The sequence below is a fragment of the Amphiprion ocellaris genome, chromosome 11, assembly GCF_022539595.1.
Source record: "Amphiprion ocellaris isolate individual 3 ecotype Okinawa chromosome 11, ASM2253959v1, whole genome shotgun sequence".
Lineage (NCBI taxonomy): Eukaryota > Metazoa > Chordata > Actinopteri > Pomacentridae > Amphiprion > Amphiprion ocellaris.
Window position 1 is genome coordinate 24440311 of NC_072776.1, and position 24697 is coordinate 24465007.

A 24697-nucleotide genomic window follows, 5' to 3' on the forward strand; every position below is an offset into this window, starting at 1 on the left:
GATTTGGGATGTGGGCTTTCACATTATAAAGTTTATCATCCAAACCCACCTGTACTGTCTCTTCATTTATTTGGTATCTTTCAAAAATGTTTTACCTGATAACTAATAATCCTCATGTATTTACCTGAACCAAAATGAATGCATACTGTCAAATTTTCATTCTTAATTCTTATTTTTTTTTTTATAATTTTGTGTCTACATTTGAAGATCTGCTGCAGTTCAGTTCAATTCAATTTTATTCATATAGTGCCAATTACAGGTCAAATTGTCTCAAGCCGCTTTACAGAACCCATATGCCTGATATTTATAAATGAATGGACTCTAAAGTGAAAAAGTCACTTTATAACATTGTCAGTTCAATGTTCCAATATCTGCTTTAGAAACATAAGTGGAATAAACAGAATTTATAAAATAATAATGTAAATTCACTGTGAATTATTCCCTAAACCTCGATTAACTGACTTTTTAAAGAAGTTAACAGAAAAGAAATTGTACCAAGAGTTAAAAGACAAAATATCAATAATGTATGTTCAATAATCTTTGAAATTTCAATAGGATTTATCATATATGGAGGTATTAAGAATTTACTTTGGGATTAATTTTTTTTATGTTTTTTAATTTTTTTATTTTAGTATTAAAGCCTGTTACTTGTATATATAGGCACATACAGTACTGCGGTTACTCCACACAAACACCCACTTCTGTATGAACACGGTAAAAAGGAAGCAGCATGCATAGATTTCTCCCAGTAGGAGCGTGACATGTTGAAAAGGCCCTCCTGTTAGACCTGTTAGCTCCCCTACATGCTGTTAGTGATGGGGTCACAGTCCAGTACTCCCACATACACGCTGCTACATAGAGTTACACTGGGCCACAGTCCACTGCTCTCCACTGGTGGCTTTTTCCTGCCCCCCTCTCCTAAATTGATTACCTGTCTCCCCCTGTCAGCCTCCCTGAGGGGCCATATCAACTCTGACAAACTGATGAAACACCGACAGCAGGGAACTGTGAGATGCATGAGAGATACAGAAAGAGTTTGAGAGGACAGAGAAATATGTCTGCTGGCAAAGTCATGTACTGTATATTTTGTGACTTCCACTCAAAGACCTTGCATGCTTGATATCTCTGTTGAAATTCTTTAAACTCTCAGTCTAGCGCTGCATATATTTCTGTGACTTTAATCTAACCTGGAACCTTTTTTCCCCTTCGTCCCCCCCACTCTTTCTTCTCTCTGTAGCCCTTGTTGAGGAACTCCTGAAGACACCAGTGGTGAGGGTTGCCAGCTTAGGCTGGTCATCTTGGGAAACCTGGTCGAGCTGCTCACACAGTTGTGCCAAAGGCTACCGAACCCGGCGGCGAACTTGTGCCGGACCAGAGGGGAAGAGCGCTCCTGTAGCGTGCCGTGGCTCGCCCATAGAGTACCAGGACTGTAACGTCCAGGCATGTCCTGGTGAGTGAAAGCATACCAAAACAACATCTATGTGACTGCATTCACATCCACAAACAAGAAAATTCAGCTGAATAAATGCTAATATATATATATATATATATATATATATATATATATATATATATATATATATATATATATATATATATATATATACATACATATATATATATATATATATATATATATATATATATATATATATATATATATATACATATATTCAAAGGATTTTAAAAACATAATTTGCACTTTCAATCTGACCTCTTAATTAGTTACTTATGCCATCAACCATTTATGTGCATTTGTCCGTTCACTTGTATTTTGTGATTTATAGTCTGAGCTGCATTTAACACAAGATGACATTGGTAACTGTAAACTATACTGAACAGTGGAGTCTTCTAAGAACAGAAAATATGACAATTTTTAGTCATTGGAGCTGTAAAAACTGTAAAAGAAAAGGAATTTTGTCTCATCAAGGAATAATAATCAAACATGACAATCTTCATGTATATATTCATTAATGCAACTGGCATGAAAAAAAAGGCTTTTTGATAACAACCATTGACTCCCGGAATTATTAGCTGGACAATAGATTATGATTGCTATATTAGGCAGCTCCTAAATATGTATATGCAATTGCACAAAAAGATTTAAAATGACAAAACAAAATCCACCAAATGATGCTTTAAGTTGGCAAGTTAGTGCATATCTGCTATTGTCTCCTCAACCCAAGCCTGCAGCTTGAAGAATGATATCTGACAGGCTCATATGTGTTTCATGATATGAACGCTTACTGCACTGTTTTTTCCATCAAGCCAATACAACCCAAATGCTGGTAGACACAAATAATCACAGTGCAGATAAAGTCAGTTATGGCCTATTTCTACTTCTTCAGTACAGCTTGGTTTCATAAAGAAAGGACATGCACTCTGTGAAACCAAGAGAGAGAGACTGTAAGACAGAGGGAGGTCAATGGTGGTAGTAAAATACTGCTGAGTGGATCATTAGCTTCATTAGCTAATGGTTACCAGCGGCTGCAGCAGTGACGGGAGAGTTCTTGGACAAATGAAGTTATCTATTTCAAACTCCTCATCAAACCATAATCAGCTGACCTCTAACTCTGCTGACCACAGACTGCTGCACTGACAGGCTGCACTTATTAAACACAGAGGACAGCTGCGCACACACACACACACACACACACACACACACACACGTACACAAAATTGCTGGCCCTAGAAAAAAGGTCTGAACTCCTCTATGGAGATCGCATTAAATATTCATGAATGGTACCTTATGAATTAATGATGTATGATTGGTTGGTGCGGTGCAAATCAAATTCCTGTAGTGTGTTTGGATGTCAGTTGTTGATATCCACATAAAATCCTTTGCAACTTACCAACTGACACGTGCAACCTAAAAAAGCCCAGGTGACTAGGCCTTGGTTGCCTCCCACTGGAAGTAGCCAATGAGGAGGGGCTTTGCTATTACTGTCACGTTTACAGTCGGTCTCACATCGCGTGTCCCCAGTAGACATGCAGGTGAGAAGGACAAGGCCAGTGACAAAAGAGGGAATGAGTGTGAAATAGTAATTGATGATAAAATTAGAGAGAAGGATGGAGGCAATATAGATTCCTGAAGAGATTAAAATGAATAGAGTGTTAGTGTGGTGCAGTGGAAACGGGTGTCTATGTGGGCAGCCAGCGAGTCAGTCGGTAAGTCACAGTTAGCCTGAGTTCAATTATGACTTTCATTAGAGCGTCTGACCTAAAAAAAACTGTTCAAAAAGTAAAGTTTGCATTCTGAAATTCCTATTCCCAGCATGATGGAAGAAGAAAGCGTCTGTATCTGCAGACAATAATAAACCTATAGCTTTTATACAATTACAAGCTTTCAGAAGAAATGAAATCAGCTTTCAATGTGGTATGGTTTTTAATCAAGCATTAGACCATAAAGGTTTTTTTGCAAGTATTTATGGGTCCGTAGTCCAAGACAAGTTCAATCTCAAGCAAAATCAAAGTCAGTCTCAAGTCAAGACTTTATTCATTAGCAAAATATTTAACATCAGCTTCATGCAGAGTTGTTAAGCGTTTTAAAGCAACACCAAGTCTAGGCATATCAAGTGTCAGGCCAATCAAAACAAGTTTACACAACTTGCTGTCAAGTCCAAAGTCTGAAATAGCATCTCAAGTCATAGTCAAGTCTTTAGCAGGACTATACATCTGAAAAAAGCATGATCATCTTTAGGGGGTAGAATTGAAATCACCAGTCACAGTTAAAAATGTGAATCAAAATTCAAATGATCACATGACTCACTGCACATATGGTTACCCAGATTCAAAGCTTGTCACCTGAACATAAGGTTTCAAAAGTAAATCTTTGCATCCTGTTTATTCTTACTTTATTGTTAACATTTAGACTGGAAGTAGTGCCTTGTATCTTCACCTCTTAGATGCCTGTTAGTGAAAGTTCAGTTACTGCTACCTAGCTAGCCCTGTTCTGTCCAGTCTTTCATTTCCTGAAATGACGACTGGAATGGTCACCGTCTGTGCAATCCTCAATGTCATTCAGCTGCCTCTCCAGACAGACTTTCATCCCAACTCAACTCCACCAACTTGGACTGCAGCTGGCAACAGTTCTTGGCATGTCATCACAGTTGGACTTGTTCTGCTCGGAGGCTTCAGGGAGTTTTTCCAAAGTGGTACATGAACCTGTTCTTCATCTGTTTCTGGTTGGAGCGTTCCTCCAGTGTGCAGTGGATCTCCCAGTGAGCAGAACGAGGGCTACCATGAGCAGCTGCAGTCCAACAGGCGGGTTGGAGTCCATCCATGGAACAAGATTTTCACTTGGGGAGCAGCTAATTGTATTCCAGGACTACCACAACAGTGACCTGGCCACCTGCAAATGGCAAACAGGAGAAAGGAGCAGGCAGGGCTAACTGACTAGCACTCACTGAACTCTGAAAAATGAATACAAATGGTGCAAACTGTACCATACTATGGAAGCAAATCAGACTCATCAGATTCTGAATTTTAAAAGCTACTGAATTTCTTACTTTGAATTTTTTTTGCATCAAAATTATGTATGTGAATTTTTTATGCCTGAATTTAGCTCATCAAAATTCTAAAAACCAGTTAACAATTCAATGTCTTCAAAATTCGCTGTCAAAAAAATTAGATGTGTTCAAAATTCACCGTCAAAAAATTCAATGTTCAAAATTCGCCATCAAAAAATTCACTGTTCACATCCAGGGGACTTAGGCATAAACAATCGATCCTGGCCAAAATCGAACCAACGCCCAGCCAATCACGTGACGCTCATCCGGTCATGTGACACGGACGGGTGATCTCACAAGACCGGGGTCAACCACAGCTACCAGCGTGAATGACGGTGCTTCAGTGAGTGTATTAATCCATTTTGTCCTGTATGTGGTTTGTTTTTGTGGGAGTCAGTAACCTGTAATGCATGCCGTTAGCCGCGCTAGAACAGCGCTAGACGCGCTAATACAGTGCTAGCCGCACTAGCACAGTAATGAGGGCACACTGACAGCACGTTCTGCAGCTGGGTAGTTGAGTAACAATTTTATAAACGCACAAAATGGGTGGAAGTGTGAATTATGCGCCCGAAAATGCAGTTAAATCACAGAGTAGTGTACAGAAACTGGTCACCTAGCAAACTAAATTAGTCTAGGTAACACTTTATTACATGTGTTTTCTGCTCAAGTTAATGTTCTGGTTTCATTCATTTTAAATTACTTATGACCTTGAAAGGCTTTAAACTGTGCAGTCAAAGTAGTTACAACTGTGAGCGAATAGCTTGAAATGAACTGCCCTAGACTGCTCTGTTCATAGCCCACCATTCTTTCACAGCATGCTATATCAAGAGTTATTGTGCAATGATAGTGATAAATGCAGCCCATTTTTTCAACTGTTTCCTGTTTAGTATGTGTAGCCTCTTAATTTGTTCTGAAAGAAGTGTCTAATGGGGCCGTCTAGTCTTTCAGTCAGGTTAAGTCATTTATCCCATTGGTGTTTGCATTATATAACTTTGTTTTTCTCTGTTCTAGGAACTATTGCTAAATCATCTTTATGTGAGACTTTGTTCTTGTTTGGAGCATATTCTCGGACGCATGCCTCTGGATCTGGACTTCTTAGAGTTCACTTGCACACAAGAACTTGTGTTTTTAAATGCTTTATCCAACCAAGTAGAAGTTTGCCCAGCTATTTTAAATGCACTAACACAGCTACACCATCTTATCAGCTCAGAAAAAGAAAACGGGAATCAGTACATTGCAACTGTGCATTCTGAGAGAGGAGCAGCTGGGTGACAAAGAATGGTCACATCCCCAGAGCACCTGTACAACTTACTGGAACTTAATATGTCTGTCCCATGTATAGATAATGGTATCTGTGAAATATTAGCTTAGTATGTCAAATACTTTCTTAGATTTTTTTTAAGTGGACCATAGACCTAGTTTCAGTAGTTTTTTTTTCTCACATTGAAATTTGAGGCTGTTTGAATATCAATATCTCAAGAATAATTCAAGATAAAAGCTTGAAATTTTCACTTATTTGTCTTGCTAACATAAGCATATCAGATTGCTATTAAATACAGCGGTGGAAAAAAGTTTTTGGACACCTCATACATTTGTGGAATATTGCATTAAGAATCCCTCTTAGGTCTTCAAATGCAATTTGTATTAGTTCAGTCACAGCCGTAATACTAAACAAATCCTAAAAAATCCATTGAAAACTTTCAATTGATTGGTTCCTTAAAAATAAGAAATTTTGAGTATTGGGTCATTTTGGTAGAATTTAGTTTTGTTATTCATGTAAACAAAAAAAGCATCATTTGTGTCTGTCTAATGCAGCCACACCTTTTGAAACACAAAAGATAGATAGATAGATAGATAGATAGATAGATAGATAGATAGATAGATAGATAGATAGATAGATAGATAGATAGATAGATAGATAGATAGATAGATAGATAGATAGATAGATAGATAGATAGATTAAACCTTTATTGATCCCACAGCGGGGAAATTTACAATGTAACAGCAGCAGATGGAACAGAATAAAAAAAGAGAGCAGCACACAATGCACACAGTGCATAGATATAAATATTTTCTCCTTCTAGAAGAAAAATACAATATTTACAGCAACATTCTTATGAAATTGCACAGCATCATTATGTACATTTTTATTGCACAGTTTGTAGGTGGGTGAACTGAGCTACTGGGAGCAGGCTTGATTGTAAAGTCTGACTGCAGCAGGAAGGAAGGACCTGCGGTATCTCTCCTTTAGACACCACGAGTGAAGCAGTCTGTCACTGAAGGAGCTGCCCAGTGATGTTACTGTTTGTTGCAGGGAGTGGGAGGTGTCCTCCATGATAGGCAACAGCTTTGTCATTATCCTCCTGTCTCCCACCACCTCCACAGGATCCAGGGGGCAGCCCAGGACAGAACTGGCTTTCTTTACCAGTTTGTTTAGTCTCTTCCTGTCTGCAGCCGTGATGCTACTGCTCCAGCAGACCACTCCATACATGATAGCTGATGCTACCACAGAATCATAAAAGGTCCTCAGAAGAGCTCCCTGCACCCCGAAGGACCTGAGTTTTCTGAGCAGGTGAAGTCTGCTCTGACCTTTCTTCTAAAGTGCGTTGGTGTTTGTAGTCCAGTCCAGTTTGTTGTTTAAGTAAACACCCAGGTACCTGTAAGAGTCCACAATCTCAATGTCCGTTCCCTGGATGTTCACTGGTGAAGGGGAAGTGTGTCTGTTCCTGCTAAAGTCCACCACCAATTCCTTGGTTTTCACCGCATTGATCTGGAGGCAGTTCAGCAGGCACCAGTCCACAAAGTCCCGGTTAAGTTCTCTGTACTCCTCCTCATCTCCGTCCGTGATGAGGCCGACGATGGCGGAGTCGTCAGAGAACTTCTGAAGATGGCAGTTTGTGGTATGATGGGAGAAGTCTGCTGTGTAGAGGGTGAAAAGAAAGGGGGCAAGGACAGTCCCCCGTACTACAGACCACAGTGCCGGACACACAGTCTCCTGCCCTCACAAACTGGCTGGTTGGTGAGGTAATCCAGCAGCCACATTGTGAGGTAAGAGACCACTCCTGTCTGCTCCAGCTTGTCCCCCAGAAGCGCAGGCTTGATGGTGTTGAAGGCACTGGAGAAATCATAAAACATGATTCTCACAGTGCTCTTCGTCTTCTCCAGGTGAGAGAGACATCTGTGCAGGAGGTAGATCACTGCGTCATCAAACCCAGTGCTGGGCTGGTAGGCAAACTGTAGCGGGTCCAATGATGAGCTCACCAAGGGTCGCAGATGACAAAGGACCAACCTCTCCAGGGTCTTCATCAGGTGGGATGTTAGTGCCACTGGCCTGTAGTGGTTGAGGTCCTTGGGGTGCGAGATCTTCAGCAACAGTACCACGCCGGATGTCTTCCACAGCTGTGGTACTCTCCCCAGCTTCAGGCTCAAGTTGAAGACATGCTCCACAATCCTGCTCAGCTGATCTGCGCAGGATTTGAGGAGCCTGGGCTGATGCCATCTGGACCCGTAGCCTTCCTGATCGCCTGCTCAGTTCTCACCTGGCGTGTCGATAGGGACAAGTTGGGGCAGGGGGAGCTGTGTGCTGGTTGTAAGTGTGGGGCCCTGTGGGGGAGGGGAGGTGTGATGGTAGGAGAACTGTGGTGGAGCCGTAAGGAGGGGGAATGCAGCGGGGGTGGCGCAGTCAGCAGGGGGTGCAAACAGATGCGGTGGTGGCTGCTGCAGGGTGGACTGGTCCGGGGGAGGGATGGCTGCCTCTTCAAACCTGTTAAAGAAGGTGTTCAGGTCATTCACCCACTCCTGGTCCCGTCTCAGTTCAGTCTTGGGGTCTTTGTGGCCAGAGATGGTTTTCAGGCCCCTCCAGACCCCACTGACATTATTCTGCAGCAGCTGATCCTCCATCGTCTTCCTGTAGCTGCATTTCCCCTCCCTGATCTTCCTCCTCAGTTCTCTCTGTGCAGACCTCATCTCCTCCTTGTCTCCTGACCTAAAAGCCCTCCGTTTGTCCTTTAGGAGAGCCTTTATGTCAGGAGTAATCCAGGGCTTGCTGTTGGCAAAACAACGTACAGTCCTGGTGGGCACAGTGGAATCCACAAAGAAGTTAACGTAGTCCGTGATGCAGGGAGTGAGGTTGTCAATGTCCTCCCGATGATCCTCACACAACACTTCCCACATGGTCGTGTCGAAACAGTCCTTGAGACCTCCTCAGCTTCCTTGAACCATCTCTTGACTGTGAGGGTGACAGCGGGCTGTCTGTGTACCAGAGGTTTGTACACAGGAAGGAGGTGAACCAGGTTATGGTCGGATTTACTAAGTGGTGGAAGGGGAGATGATGTATATGCCTCCTTGGTGTTGGCATAAAAAAGGTCCAGTATTTTCTTGTCTCTGGTGTGGCAGGTGATATATTGTGTAAAGGTGGGTAGTGTGGACGATGGAGAGGCATGGTTAAAGTCCCTGGTAAAAGAGGGCCTGAGGGTGCTTTGTCTTTCCAAGACTTTCCAACATATATTTCACGGTAATATTTGAGATTGTGTAAAATTTTAAGAGTACCTGAAAACTTTTTTCCACCACTGTATCTGTCAAAGCATGAACATTTGCCATTAGAAAAATGCCACTACCTCCAGAACGATATATGTGGTCATGGTTCCATTATGCCAGTGTCATGGTAATGACTGGATGCAGGGCTAATTTACAAAGAAATTACACAAAACAACATGTCAGGTTTGAAAGATTGGACTTTTCATAGACCACTTCATTTTTTTCATATTTCAACTCACCCATAATCTGAGATTATTTGATCTACTTTTTCAGTATCATAGATTCTTCATCATTGTTCTGAGATAGTGTCATTCAAACAACCTCAAATTTCAATGTGCAAAAAAATGCCTGTTGAAGTAGGTTGACAGTGACAGGCAATTTAAAAATATTTTTTGCTCTGACAGTATTTGGCATACAGTATAAAGTGTGTGTATATATATATATATATATAGGCTGTTTTGTAATATTGCAACGGACTTTCATCCCATTCACCAGTGAGAAAATAAAGTCAGTACAGTCCAGTTCATTTTTAACTCCTGCTTTAATGATGATTGCATATATTGTTCACCAGAAATATTCTTGACTTCAGATACTTTAAATGTATGACAGAAACACGCATACTTGAGCCAGATAACCTGTCAGGTGAGTTGGGAGAACAGGTAGGGGAGGGAATCCAACAGTGCACTTAGTTTTGTCAGTCAAGTAAAATGAACTAGAGAAAATACAGGCCAGGAAGTCTTAAATGATGCGTAGTCCTTGTAACATCCTGGGAATGTAAGGTCTCATAACAGGTGGAGGCTGTGGGGTATCTGCCATTCACTACTTCTGTGGAGAGAGTTCTTGGTAGAGTCTCCCATCCAGTCCAGAATTTTACCAGATTGGTCAGTTCAGACGGTGTTGCTATGGAGTGGATTAAAATGGATTAAATAAATGGCTACAACAAATTAAACCATCAAAACAATCTAGGGTACACATCCCAAACAGGAAACAGTTGAAAAAATGGGCTGCATTTATCACTATCATTGCACAATACCTCTTGATACAGCATGCTGTGAAATAATGGTGGGCTATGAACAGAGCAGTCTAGGGCAGTTCATTTCAAGCTATTCGCTCACAGTTGTAACTACTTTGACTGCACAGTTTAAAACCTTTCAAGATCAGGAGTAATTTAAAATGAAACAAACCAGAACATTAACTTGAGCAGAAAACACACGTAATAAAGTGTTACCGAGACTAATTCAGTTTGCTAGGTGACCAGTTTCTTTACACTGCTCTGTGGCTTAACTGCATTTTCGGGCGCATAAATCAGACTTCCACCCATTTGTGCGTTTATAAAATTGTTACTCAACTACCCAGCTGCAGAACGTGCTGTCTGTATGACCTTATTACTGTGCTAGCGTGGCTAGCACTGTATTGGCTAACGCGGCTAGCGCTGTATTAGCGCGTCTAGCGCTGTATTAGCGCGTCTAGCACTGTGCTAGCGCGGCTAATGGCATGCATTACAGGTTACTGACTCACAAAAACAAACCACATACAGGACAAAAAGAATTAATACACTCACTGAAGCGCCATCGTTCACGCTGGTAGCCGTGGTTGACCCCGGTCTTGTGAGATCAACCGTCCGTGTCACATGACCGGATGAGTGTCACGTGATTGGCTGGGCGTTGGTTCGATTTTGGCCAGGATCGATTGTTTATGCCTGAGTCCCCTGGATGCGAACAGTGAATTTTTTGATGGCGAATTTTGAACATTGAATTTCTTGACGGTGAATTTTGAACACATCTAATTTTTTTGACGGTGAATTTTGAACACATCGAATTTTTTTGATGGTGAATTTTGAACACGTCTAATTTTTAGCGAATTTTGAAGACATTGAATTGTTAACTGGTTTTTAGAATTTTGATGAGCTAAATTCAGGCATAAAAAAATCACATACATAATTTTGATGCAAAAAAATTCTAAGTAAGAAATTCAGCAGCTTTTAAAGTTCAGAATCTGATGAGTCTGATTTGCTTCCACACAATTCCACTAAAAAGCAGGTTATGACAAATTAAGATAACATAGTCTTGAGTGAATCAAAGTACGAATTGATGAGTTTAAGTCTGAAATCTGTCCAAGTCTAGTCTAAATTCAATTGAAACAAATCTCTACAAGCTGAACAAGTCAGGTGTCAGTATTTAAGATAAACCCAAGTCAAGTCTGAAGTATAAATGTAAGGTAAAGCAAAGCCAGCTTGATGTCTTTATTTTTTATTGTTCCAGAATTTCCCATTTGACTTGCATTAAAGTCTCTGGTTTACAGCTCTGCCAACAAATTTGGTTTATTTAAATCAAGATTTTGCTGCTTTTGGCAAACCAAACAAACACAGTGGCACATTTCCCACACTTCGCCTTCATATTTCTTAATGTAAATGAACACAAGTCAGCCACACAAGAGGACAGCCGAAAGTAAGAATCATAACAGTTGTATGACTGTGAGTCACTCAGTAAGTCAGGTGCTGAGCCACTCAGCTGGGTAAACAGCCAGTTAGTCAGAGAGACAGTCAGGCAGAGCTGTGGCTGAGAGCTAGTCAGAGTTAAGTGGTCACAGCCTGCTTTACTCTGTCACACTAATCCACTCAGCTAATGGAGTTTTCTGCTGCACTGTGATGCTACCTGGCAACGCTGCCTTTCTCTGTCAGTCAGATGGACACCAGCCAGTCAATCAGTCAGTCAATTAGTCAGTCACGCTCTTTTGATTAGATCAGATGAAACATTAACAGCTCCCATGGGAAGAGTAAATCAGTGCAGGACACAGTAAGTCAGGACACAGTGAGGACAAAGTAGGAAATTATATGACCAGGAAGTCAAGTACAGACTGCAGAAAGAAGGAAAATATCTGAAGCATAGAATGTGTCTATGCAGTGTGTGAATAAATAGTGCCCAGGAAAACAAACATGAATGGTAAATATCTAATATGAAAAATGTTCTCACAAACACAACTGAAGACCAGAAAAAAAATGTGTTTACAGTTTGTTGGACCTCCAGTTTTCTTTTTTGTTTGTCTTCTGAAGCCATCTCCACCAGCTGGGCTCTAACAGGCCGGGTGGAACCTTTGTGTGGCTTAGCTGCATCCAGCCTTGTGTCTGAGGTCTGCACCAGGTTTAAATATTTAAAAATATATTCGGGTGCCCAGTTGATGCAACAAGTCAATTTATGTCGGGTATAAAACATAATCTACATGCTGCCTTGGGGTATATTCAGCAGGTGCTTCAGTCGTGTGGTGTCCACAATTACATACAAATGATACAGAACACACACAGAACAACCAGCGGATCTGTTGTTTTAGAGCAGGTTTAAGTTTTTCCAGAGTCAAGTTGTCTTAAGCAAACACCAAGTATTAAAACATTGGCCATTTAAATGTTGTTTTTTAGTTTTTTTCAGTGAACAAATAGTTTTACATAAAAGACATGCACCTCTGAAAGACTTGCCTGCTGCTGTATTTTTCCTAATGCTAAAGTATTCAATAATCTGCAACCTAAGTCAGTGATATTTTTCATACAAGTCTAAAGTCTTAACAGGTCTATTGGGAGTAAAGTCTTAAGGAAGTCAAGCATCATACCAGTGAAGTCTCAAGGTCTTATTTTGCCAATTAAATATAAGACAAATTGAAGTAGCAGCCACATGCTGTGTAATTACATAAACACGTCTAAAACAAAGTGGACCCGAGTTCTGTAAGATGTTGTGAAAGAAATGAGAAAATTTATTCAATTTAATTAAAAACAGGAATTACACCACTCAGAAATAAATAACTTAGGATCAATGTGATGAATGTAAAGTTCAACATGCACATTAGTTGTGTAGTTGCACTTGTAAAACAGTTTGAACTTGTAGCAGATTTATATTTAATTGTATTTCCTAAAGCTGCATGAAATTGTGTGTAATGCAATAGATGTAGATTGATCACAATCTTAAATATTACTGAAAAGTTATGTCATTAAAGTATTTAGTGTTAGATTCAGTATTAGATTCAGTAAAAGATATTTGACCCTTGAGGGCTTTTAATACTTGTGGTCTTTAGACTAAGCCGAAATTAATCCAGGATTTCCTTGAAAATAAACACCTGATACAGGGTACCACTAAGAACAGCATATGACATGAGATTAAGAATAGGGCGATTATATAATGCTTACTTGTGTATTACAGTGAAAGGTGTGTGGTCCTGCTGGTCGTCTTGGTCTCAGTGCTCTGTGGGTTGTGGTGGCGGTCACTACCAGCGAACACGCTCCTGTAACAGCCCTGCACCTGCCAATGGAGGAGACATTTGCATAGGACTACACACTGAGGAGGCTCTGTGTAACACACACACTTGCGATGGTAAGGCCACACATAATTTCAAAATCTACTTCTGTCATGTCATCACTGCTTGAGGTGCTTTTATCACACCTGCAGGCAGGCAGTCATCTCCCACACCATGTCATTTCTGCACTGTCCTCTTCGCTAAATAGCGTCTTTCATCTTATCCTAATGAATAAACCACGTCTTTGATATATGAAGAGATAAACAGAGCCATGCTGAGAAAACAACCCATTCCTCCCACCGTGTTGTTCCCTGCTGTGCTGCTGGAGCTCTGAGCAATCATGGTAACCTCTCTGGAAAGGTTTAAAAAGAGATCCACTTCTGTTGTGCATATGGAAATTTTACATGATGCATCTGAAGTTCTGAATGCCTGAGCATGTGCTGTGCATGTCATATTAACACAAAGCAAACAAATAACACAGTGTCAACGTATGTCTAATGTTTTGGACCCTGCCAGGTTTTTGTGCAAAAATTGATTTTGTAACAGGACAATTAGTGCAAAACAAAATGACATTAAAGAATCACTTAACCTCACATTACTAAAAGCCATCATTTCTCTCTGTCATCATTTCCCATGGGAAGAGTAAATCAGTGCAGGACACAGTAAGTCAGGACACAGTGAGGACAAAGTAGGAAATTATATGACCAGGAAGTCAAGTACAGACTGCAGAAAACATAAAGTCAGAACTAAGCTTGAAACAACGTTGTAGACACCCAGACTGCTCATGATGTACTTTTACTGCTTTTTTTTTTTTTTACTGCTTTGTTATATTAGCCAGTTACACAGTGTAATTTGTCCAAATTTCACGATATTGATTCCTGACACCGGACTCTTAAGTTATGAGCCTTCTTTAAGGATGCCTGACAAATGTCCATGTACCTCCACTGCTCTTTCTTCCACATGGTGTCACTTCCTTATACACCTGAGTACAAGGTGTGTATTAGGTGACGTTTTCAACTTCCACCAAACTCCCCATTGAGGTAAATGGAATTTAGTTTGTGCTGCTCTAAGCTAAGAAGATTTCTAAGTTGATGCATCTTGAAACAAACTACAAATCAATCATCAAACTGCAAAATTCATCATGAAAGTTTGTTAGCATTTACACTGTGCCAATCACAAGAATCATGTATGTACGACGGAGAGTCAGTGTTGTGCAAATGTTACTGCTACTGCAGTACGACATCATTGGCAAGGCTTGCCAAGAATTAGCTTTTCTTAAGCTTTATGTGTTCGTGAACTTTGATGGAATTGTTCCAAACCAATGAACTCGCATGAAATTCAGATGTGTAACTTTAATTACTGTAAACAGTTTGGGTCAGAGAACTTTTTTTTTTTCCCACAATATTTTTATTTTGTTTTTCACAGCAATGGAAACATCTTTACCTTGTATATAAAATAGAATACAAACTGTTTTGCTGCTTTAAAAAACAACAACAAAAACGCAAAAACAAACAAAAAAAACTAACAGCAAACAAATAAACAAACATACTGCTTCTCTCCTCTACAAACTTTAGTGCAACTCCAGTTACAGTCTGTTATTTCAAAGATAACAACAAAATCAGCACTTAAGTGCCCTTATATTAGTACATAAGTGCACATGCATTCCTATGAGAATATACACAAAAATAAAAATGCAGGTGCAGAAGCTGCATGGTCCATCAATCACTCATCAGTCTGAGGGTCTGCTAAATCTTGATCTTTGACGTAGTTCACAAAGGGTCCCCATATGTTTTCAAAGACCTGCTGCTTGTCTTTCAAAATGTAAGTTATTTTTTCTACAGGGAGATTTGACAGCATCTGTCTCAACCACTGGCTGATACTTGGTCTACTCTTTGATTTCCAAAGTAATGCAATACACTTCTTTGCAGTAAGCAAGCTGAGGTCTATAAAAGCTCTTTCATGTTTTTTATATTTGGAATTTTTTGGATACAGTCCCAGGAGGAAAAATTTTGGATTTGTTGGAATTTGTTTTGAAATAATTTTTTCTGTTGTTTTTCTCACCTCCTCCCAAAATGGGCTTATTTTCCTACATTGCCAGATACAGTGAAAAAAAGTTCCCCTTGAATCTATGCATTTTGTGCAGATGTCTGGAATGTTTTTGTCATATTTATTTAATTCAACTGGAGTGATGTATGTCCTCATTAACCATTTGTAATGAATTAACTTATAGCGTGTGTTTATAGATTTGGTGTGTGCTTCAGCACAGGCCAAACTCCAGTCTTCCTCTGAAATCTCCAATTGTAAGTTTTCTGACCAGGCTTTGCGTTTGTAATGCGAGTTTTCAGATGATGAAGATGGCAGTAGATTGTAAATTTCTGAGATGAGACCTTTTCTCTGGCTATTTTTTAGCATCATTTTTCTAATGAAGATTGTTTAGGTTTCCTATGTTCATTGTTTTGACTAGTTTTAATAAAGTTTCTAATCTGGAGGTATTTAAAAAAGTGATTTTTGCTAAGATTGTAGTTGGAGATAAGCTGCTCAAAGGTCATCAGAATATCTGAGTTCGGCAGGTAAAGATCTTCAATAGTTTTAAGTCCCGTAGAGCTCCATTGCTTAAATCCTGCGTCGGCTCTTCCAGGAGGAAAGAGCCGATTCCCCCAGATGGGACGAAACTGAGACAGCATTTGTGTTTCTTTTAAAAACTGCAAAATTCATCATGGAAGTTTGTTAGCATTTACACTGTGCCAATCACAAGAATCGTGTACGTACGATGGAGAGTCAGTGTTGTGCAAATGTTATTGCTACTGCAGTACGACATCATTGGCAAGGCTTGCCAAGAATTAACTTTTCTTAACCTTTATGTGTTCGTGAACTTTGATGGAATTGTTCCAAACCAATGAACTCGCATGAAATTCAGATGTGTAACTTTAATTACTGTAAACAGTTTGGGTCAGTGAACTTTGATAGAATTGTTCCAGACCCATGACCTTACATGAAATTTCAAATACACCTTTAAATACTGTAAACACTTCGAGTCTCCCTGGTCTAGGAAATCCACAAAACACACAGTCCAAAGACTTTTTCAGAAGTCTTTCAGACGTAATGAAAACTGAACTGCTGAATGCTCTGTGGAGCATCCAGAATTTTGTAACTTCAATGCTATGAAAACCAATAATATAAATTTCTTTTACCTCAACTGAGAAGAGATAAACATGTCAGAAACATGTCACATTTTAAGATGGCTACACTCTTAAAACAAGGATGTGAACAAACAAACTGCAATGGTGCTTGAAGGTGATCAATCCTGGAGAATTTTTTTATTTCTACATAAATATGAACATATTAAAGGAAAACAAAACATCAGATTTTTACACTTAAACATGATGCAATTAAACAAATGAGACAGATATCATACTTGGTAATTTATTGAGAAAAATTATCAAAAATTACAAGTACGTGTCACGGCCCGGGGGGGTGGGGGGTGGGGGGGGGGGTGTTGAACCCAGAGTGCAGGCACACAGGAGGCGAACGGATTCAAAACCAAGAACTTAATTCAAAGAGACACAAGACACCGGCTGAGTGAACTAAAACAAACCAAATTCCATACAAAAATCAACGAATTTAACAAAACCCAAACAGAGCTCAAAACTAACTAAGAATAAACAACATAACTGGCCACGACATGGGCTAAGAACTAAAACAAAATACAACAGCCTGACTCACAACCAATAAGTCCAAACGTGGGGGGGCGGCAGACCGGTTCAGAAGCCGACAGTCAGAGGCGGCACACGCTGGGGCTGCCGACATGCAGCAGAGAGCGCGGGGCTGCAAACGTGCGGTGGAGAAAAGGCGGTGGGGAGCCGAGACAGGGACAGAGGGGGGAAGCTCCGGAATCTTACCAGGCTCTCAATGGAGAGTTCCAGGGCTCCAGCTGGTAACCTGGCAGGAATGAGCAGGTGGGGGAAGTCCGGAGCTGAAGCAGACCTGGGCGGAGTGGCTGGTGGAGAGCAGGGGCAATGGTCCAGGCGACTGGTGGGGCGAGTCAGGTTTTAAACGCCGCTGATAACTGACCGGGCACAGCTGCGCTCTTGCCGCAGCTGAGTCCAATCGGCCAGGATCGTCAGAGGCAGGGACTGTGACAGTATGAGTGTCAAAAATACCTGAACTTTGCTTTTAGTATTTCTTATGAACATTTCTGGTCACTGTTGATCAGTCCTCTGCATCAGCTTTCAGGAATTTTAGGTCATTCCTTCGCACAGAACTACTTAAATTCTGGGATGTTGGTGGGTTCCATTGCATGAACTGCTTACTTCAGTTCCTATTTCTATTAGATTAAGGTCAAAACTTTGACTTGGCCATTCAAAAACGTTAACTTTATTCTTCAGTAGAAGACTTGTGTACTTCAGGTTGTCTTGTTGCATGATCTTTCTTTCAAGATTCAGTTCACAGACAGATGTCCTGACATTTTCTTTCATAATTTGCTGCTATATTTCAGAATTCATTGTTCCATCAAGCTGTAATGACCCAGATGATCCAAAACAGACCCAAACCATAATACTACGGCCACCATGATTCACAGATGGGATAAGTTTTTTATGCTGGAGTGCAATGTTTTCCTTTTTCCAAACACAATAACTTTCATATGAAGCAGAAAGTTCTATTTTTGTCTCATCAACGCATTTCCAGTAGCCGTCTGGCTCGTCCATATGCTATTTAGCAAAGTGCAGACAGGCAGCAATGATCTTTTTGGAAAACAGTGGCTTTCTGCTTGCACTTGCCATTGCACACCATTGTTTTTCAGTGTCTCCTTATGGTAAATTCAAGAAAATTGGCAAAGTAAGAGAGAGTGAGATAGGCCTTTATTTGCTTAGACATTACCCTTGGTGTCTTGATGGCATTGTGGACTATTACAGGCCTTATTCTTGGAGTTGGTCGTCCACTCCTGAGGAGGATACCAATGAATTTCCTCCCTTTGTACACAATCTGACTGTGAATCATTGGAGTCTAAACTGTTTTTAGAGACAGTTTTGCAACACTTTCCAGCCCTATTAGTGTCCACAAAACTTTTATTTTTCTACTTTTTTTACATCTTGTGTGAAAATCTGACTGTGCTTTAGGTCATAGTTATGCAGAAATATAGAATTCTAAGGGATTCACAAACTTTCAAGCACCACCTCATAAAAATACCATTTGAGGTAAGTGAGAAAATGTTTTTCAGTAATTTGTATATATATATATAGATATATATATATATTAATCCTTAAAAAACATCACTTTAAACCTCAAGCTATAAAATGAAATAACATAAGTATACAATAACACCCACAAAAGCAGCAAAAAAAAATATTTTGGTGTTTTTCTTTACTTTAAAGTGTAGTTTCCCCCAAATGTGATATGTGACATGTATACAAATGCCCTCAATAGTTCCTCCTTCAATTCTCCTCTTACAAGGACACTGAAATATTCATGAGAGAGCTGCCTGCTAATCCAGAAGGATTTAAAAAAAAGTCTAGCATCAGAACTCATAAGGGTTCAGCCTGACTCTGATTCTAGGATTTAATATCAAACCGCCTTCAATGTTTTCTCGCCACAATGTGATTTTCATCTTTTCTTTATTCCGCTGGAAAACAAAAAATAACTCTGGACAGATATTCACTGTCAGGGATGTTCATGTATTTGTTTCAAAAAAGTGTAATTGTGTGTGCGTGTGTTTAGACAGAAGACTTGTAGTGTAAATGATTCCTGCCTGAATTAAATGGTGGCTTCCCCTTAACAGTCATTTTCCTCAAATGGTTTTCGTTTTGTATCAGTCAGACTGTCATTCACAGAGAGCTTAACGCTTACAGCCAGCCTCCCTGGTAATTACAAAGAAAGAAAGGTAAATGGCTTTCTGTCTTCCCTCCTCTTTGCTGAGATGCTAATCAGCATTGATTATCAGGTTAATGTTTCCTGTATGACGTAGATGAACCCAGCACCGGTCGACTGCTAACAACCTCTCCAGCCCTGATCTATTTCCTCGTCTGTTCATTTATTGACAGGCGCAGCATCAGTCATCTATCGGGGTCCACCTGGTGCTGCCACTCTTGCTGCATGTGTAATTAGAGGCAAGCTGGCTGTCAGTCACAGGGATATTTGATGCCCCTGTCGCAGGTCATTTGATTAAAGTCTCCAACAGTAATGGAGGACAGCAGGAAGAAGTGTCACACAGAATAATGAGGAGCCCCAGGCCGGATGAAGCTCCTGACTCAACAGTACGATCAAATGGGTCGTCCGGGTGACAACAATAAATGGGAATAAATGAAGCAATTAAATCGGGTTGTCGTGATGCACGGTTATTAAACACATCTGAGATGGTTGGTGTGTTTTGTGTGTCTAGATGGTTGTACAGAAAGAAGGGAGCAGATGGTGGAGACTAAGCAGCACCAGGCTGACAGCAAAGGTAAAAGAGGCCTGTCCTCTGCCTCTAACTAAAGCTCTCTTTGCCAAAACTGCACACTTGAGAGCATGCTGAATAACAAACCAGCTTTTCATTGCAGAAGCTTGTGCTCCCTCCACTCTGCTTTTAAATACACAGCGAAAGAGTGCAACAAGTGCATGGTTCAAAGGGAGGAGCTGAGAGTTGGGAATTTTCTCTTTCCTCTTGGGTAGAAGCCTTTGTTTACTGCTCAATCGCCTGCTCCGGGGAAACGGCACTAAAGCTTGGCACGGGAGACAAACATCTCCGCTATGCACTAAACAAACTGTATGGGTTTACTCTTCCAATCCTGTTTACATTACAAACACTTTCTGGTGTGTTTGGGGTTGTTTGGCTGGTTGGAAAGGTTAGTGGCCACAGGTGGCAACGGCCTGGGTGGCGCATTAGTTTCCAGGCCGTGTTAGTTTGATGAGGCCCTGTGGTTGTCTGGGCTTATATTGATTGTTCTTTTTTCTGTGTTTAGGTGGCTGGATGGCCTGGTCACTGTGGTCAGCCTGTGATGACTCAGGCTTGCAGATGAGGAGTCGCATGTGTGGTGCTCAGGGAAACAACCCCTGTGTGGGGAACAGCACTCAGCGCAGAGACTGCAATGAAATACCTGGTGAGTCAGTCAGCTTTCAGATTAACAGTGTACCTGTTTAGCTTCCTGTAGCTTTAGCTTTAGAGGAACAGGCTGGTGGTCAAAGGCTCCTTAAGTGCAATGTCTTTTTTGCTAGGATTTATGAGGACACAGTTTGTGTTTCTTTTGTATCCCCGAATGACACAAACTAAACTACATGCATTTCACTTATTTTCTCATGCTTTTGGGTTGCATCTAAATAGAAACTTGTAAGCTTATATTTGCGATGTGGAAAGCAGGAATACGCAATTTAACTCTTGTTCTAGTGGTTTAGTCTTGTCTGGTTTTCAAAAAGGGTTACAGGTACTTTATGTCATTGTCGAAAGATGAAGACAACAGTGAATTGTTTTCAAAAATAATCACAATAATCCTTTACCACAAGATATTTGACTGTTTTCCAAGCAGTAAAGGAAAGAAAAATCTAAATTTTTTTAAGCCCAAAAAGGCATCTTTAAGTTGCTTGTAATCTTAATGTGTTTGGTTTGCTCTGAAATCTCAAATAATGACAGATTTGTTTTAGAAAGATAACATAAGGTCATATCATGGCAACACAATTCCACTGAAAATTAACAAAAATATGATTACTTCATCACTTAGCCCCTATTATCCATTATCACTATATCAGCAAAATCAATGTAATGTTAATAAATTATAGCACACATTTGCTATGATGATTTAACCAGGCAAAAAGGAAGGAAAAAAAACATGAGGTAAACTTCATCTGGTTTATTCACACTCGCTGGCTTTGATCTGTTCATGGGTCACATCATCTAGTTTTGGAGGAGGCTTCACACAAGCCTTTTCTAAATCTGTTTTAGCCAAATCTTCCCAGGCTGCATAATTCTAAAGCAGCTATAATTTTGGGACCAAGTTCATCTGTCGTCAACAAATATGTACACAGTTTCATACTCATCCAATGTCATCACAGTTCGTCATTATCCCATCCTCATTCACAAATATCCATATACAGACTTTTCCAAAGTTTTCAGAGCTTAAGTGTTGTCTGACTTGTGATGGGCTTTGGTGTCAGGGCAATATTTTTCATCCTGTTTTTGGTCATTATTATTGAGAGAGCTGGCAACAATTATTTTACTTGGAGTCAAAAGTTAATTTCACTCAATATAATGTTTGAGATTTTTTTTTTTTTGTCTGCATTTGTTCTCATTGTTTAACTCCACAAATGGGGAGTCAACATTATATGAGATTGATGCATATTTTAGTCTTGCAGCCAAATATTTTAATATTTAGTGCATGTGTGTGACCATCACCGGCCCTCCCTGAAAGCTAAGCAGATATTCTTTATTAGAATTCCCTATTATGAGCCAGGGAGGGCAGTGCTACACCTCAGTGATGTGTGGGGGAAACAAAGACTGGACAGGACGAACAGGACGAACAGGATGAACAGGGATAGAAAATAACAGGCGTTGCTATTGCAATTAAAGATTGTAAGGTGGTGTGTTATGCCCAACTACTAACTGTCCATCAATAAAAAAATATAAAAATTTGAAAAAAGAAAAGAAAACCAAACCAACACAAAAGAAAAAGAGATTCAATAATAAATGAACAAACGGTACTGAGCACCATAATTGTGGGTGTCTTGATAGTATAGAATAGAATAGAATAGGCACAAAGAGGTTGCTAGTTGAGAGAGAGAATGAGTTTAGGGTAGAGACCTGGAGAGGAGATTCTCAGCACATTCTGGCGGGTCCCATCATTCCTGAATATGGGGACTCGGCCAGTCAGCTGGGCAGGACCTGATCAAACATGGCAAGTGTGAAGGACCCCGATGCCCAGAGACAGCAATCGCACGGCAAGGCAGAGGGCCCAAGCCAACAGCGCACCCCTTCCCCCAGGTCAAGTAGGAGCCACTAGGGGCGCACCCCCAGAGAGCAACCGGGGCCACCGTGACGACGCCGGACATGAGGAGGTTCAGCTACCGGAGCTAGAACATGAGGGAGCAGCTACCGACACCCCCAGCGCGCCAGACCGACCCAGGCGGCCCGGGGACACGAGGACCCACGCCACCACCCAAACCCCAACCCCTGCCCACGCCCAGCCCCCACCGAACTCCCCCACCCCACCATCCCATCTGCCCACTGACCCCACCCCACCCCCCTCTCCCTCCCCCGAGGGGGCCCAACGGCCCCACACAGCCAGGAAGCCAGACACAGGGGCCGAGCGGCCCACCGAAGGGATGGCAACCAGCCCATCACAAGGCAGGCCACCACCGGGAGCCGGCCAGAGGAAATCGGAGCCGGGACCCGATGCGAGTCCAGAGGGTAAAAATGGACAGTGTGGTGGGGCCCGGCGACGCCGACAGGGAGGCACCCCGCATACCCCCCGCACCAGGCCCCAGGTGAGCGCAGTACACCCAGGGCCCCCACCCCCGCAATGCGCCCTGACAACCCACCAGGACAGAGCCACCACATGCCACCAGCCCGCAGTACAGCCACAGCGCCCACCAGGACGGCCAATCCAGCCCCCGCAGCCCACCAAGAGCCATCGCACCTGCCCGGACCCGTCGGGCACGCAGGAGAACCCCCCCCGACCACAGCCCCCAGGTCCCGGGGACCCCCCAGCCACAGCAACACGGATGATGGTCCACCCCCGCCACCCATAGCATAAGGGGGCCGGGTCCCACCAGTGAGGGCCATATTAGTGAAATCCCCCCCATTACTCCCTATTAAATATAGCTCTCCCGATCCCAGACTGGAGACATTATCCCTGCACCGTGATAGTGTAACCCTGAGTGTCATGTGGTGCATTAAAAGTGGGGAGGCTGGGCGAAGGCGTCAGGGGGCAGGCCAGAGGACCACAGAGGATGGCTACTCTGCAGCCCTACCCTGACCCAAGATTCCCTGAGCCGTCCAGACCTACCCCCAAGGTGTGAGTGTGTGTGGGGGCATTAAAAAAGAAAATTAAGAGAGCAGGGGAGGCAAGCAAGAGGGTGATGGGGAAGAGACAAGGCCGTAGAGCCCTGCCATCCGCCCCACCACAGAGCCCATCGTTCCCCTGCCCCCACCTGCTCTCGCGGGCCTAACTGTTGTGTCCCTATATGTGCCTAAGAGTAACTATATACAGTGATGTGTGAAGTATGGTGAAGTGCACAGTAAGAGGGCAGTCTGGTGTGGGATCCGGCCCATGAGAGGAGAGAGAGCAGCGGGGGAGACAGGTAGTAAGACCACCGTGGTACTGATGCAGAGGGCCCCCAGAGCCCAGAGGCAAGAGGCCGAGGTGGGCCCACACGAACCCGACCGGCCCGGCCAGCACCGAAACCCCCAGAAGTCGCAGCGCCGGAGCAGCGCCCCCGGCAGACGCCGTAGCCCCACCACGGGGCCAGCCGCATGCAGCACCCTCCGCCCCGGAGGGAGGACCAGGCCGCACACACTAGGAAGGCAAGGGCCATGAGCCCCCACGCCCAGCCCCGGATGCCGGCACGTCCAGGATGCAGGGCACCCACCCCGCAGCACCACCGAGACCCCACCCACCCCACACCACCCCAGGACAGCACCGGGCCCGGACAGAAGCCCCCAGCCAGCAGAAACTTATCTCCAGTGGCGGCACACAGGCAAGTACCAAGGCCTGTGCCCGGATGAGCCAGAGCCACCCCCCCAGAGAGACCACCCGGCCCCCATGCCAGACCCCCAGGCAGCGGAGGGCCCCCAGCCCCCCCAGGGGAGGGAGAGGGACGAGGACGAGCGGCCAGGCAGGAGAGGAGGGAGGAGGAGGGAAGCAGAGCAGGAAAGGACAGGGGAGCGACCGGAGGGCCGACCCACCCCAAACCCCAGGGCCAGCCAGGGCGCCCCAGAAGAGACCAGCCGCCGCCACCCCCAAGGCCCCAGGAGAGCGCACAAACCCAGCAGACCCAGGGCTCAAAGGGAGAGACACCGGGGACACCCACCCCCAGGCAGAGGGGCCCGAGCCACGCAGGCCCCGCAGAGCCAGAGAGCAACCCCAAGAGCAATAGGGAAGGGACACCACAGTGCATGCACACAGCCTTGAAGTCCATGGTGCCATCCTACTTAAAAAGGTAGAGGGTTAATAAACTGAAATAAAGCAGACAGAAGTCAGACCATACACACAGACAGAATAATAATTACAATTTTATGAGGGAAATGGCATACGCCCACATACAAGCGGAGGCTATAGATTAATATTTATTGATTTAATAAATGGAGACCATTTTTCTTTGAAGGAGTCCAATTGGTTTTTTCTGATAGCAGATATTCTCTCAAGTGAAATGTGTTCTGTGAGGAGGTTCAGCCAATGGATGATGTTGAG

At 42.6% G+C, this 24697-nt stretch overlaps 1 protein-coding gene across 7 annotated transcripts in view; it reads left to right on the plus strand.

The window, feature by feature from the left end:
• sema5ba (sema domain, seven thrombospondin repeats (type 1 and type 1-like), transmembrane domain (TM) and short cytoplasmic domain, (semaphorin) 5Ba) overlaps nucleotides 1-24697 on the plus strand; it is a 298720-nt gene that overhangs the window by 251079 nt on the left and 22944 nt on the right. For 4 of the 7 annotated variants that reach the window (XM_055015127.1, XM_055015129.1, XM_055015128.1 and 1 more), the window contains exons 18-21: nucleotides 1238-1450; nucleotides 13229-13399; nucleotides 19699-19761; nucleotides 20261-20398. In XM_055015127.1, coding sequence (XP_054871102.1) covers nucleotides 1238-1450; nucleotides 13229-13399; nucleotides 19699-19761; nucleotides 20261-20398 — 585 coding nt within the window. The remainder of the gene's footprint in view (nucleotides 1-1237; nucleotides 1451-13228; nucleotides 13400-19698; nucleotides 19762-20260; nucleotides 20399-24697) is intronic. The other 3 variants (XM_055015132.1, XM_055015133.1, XM_055015130.1) reach the window with 2 other exon arrangements.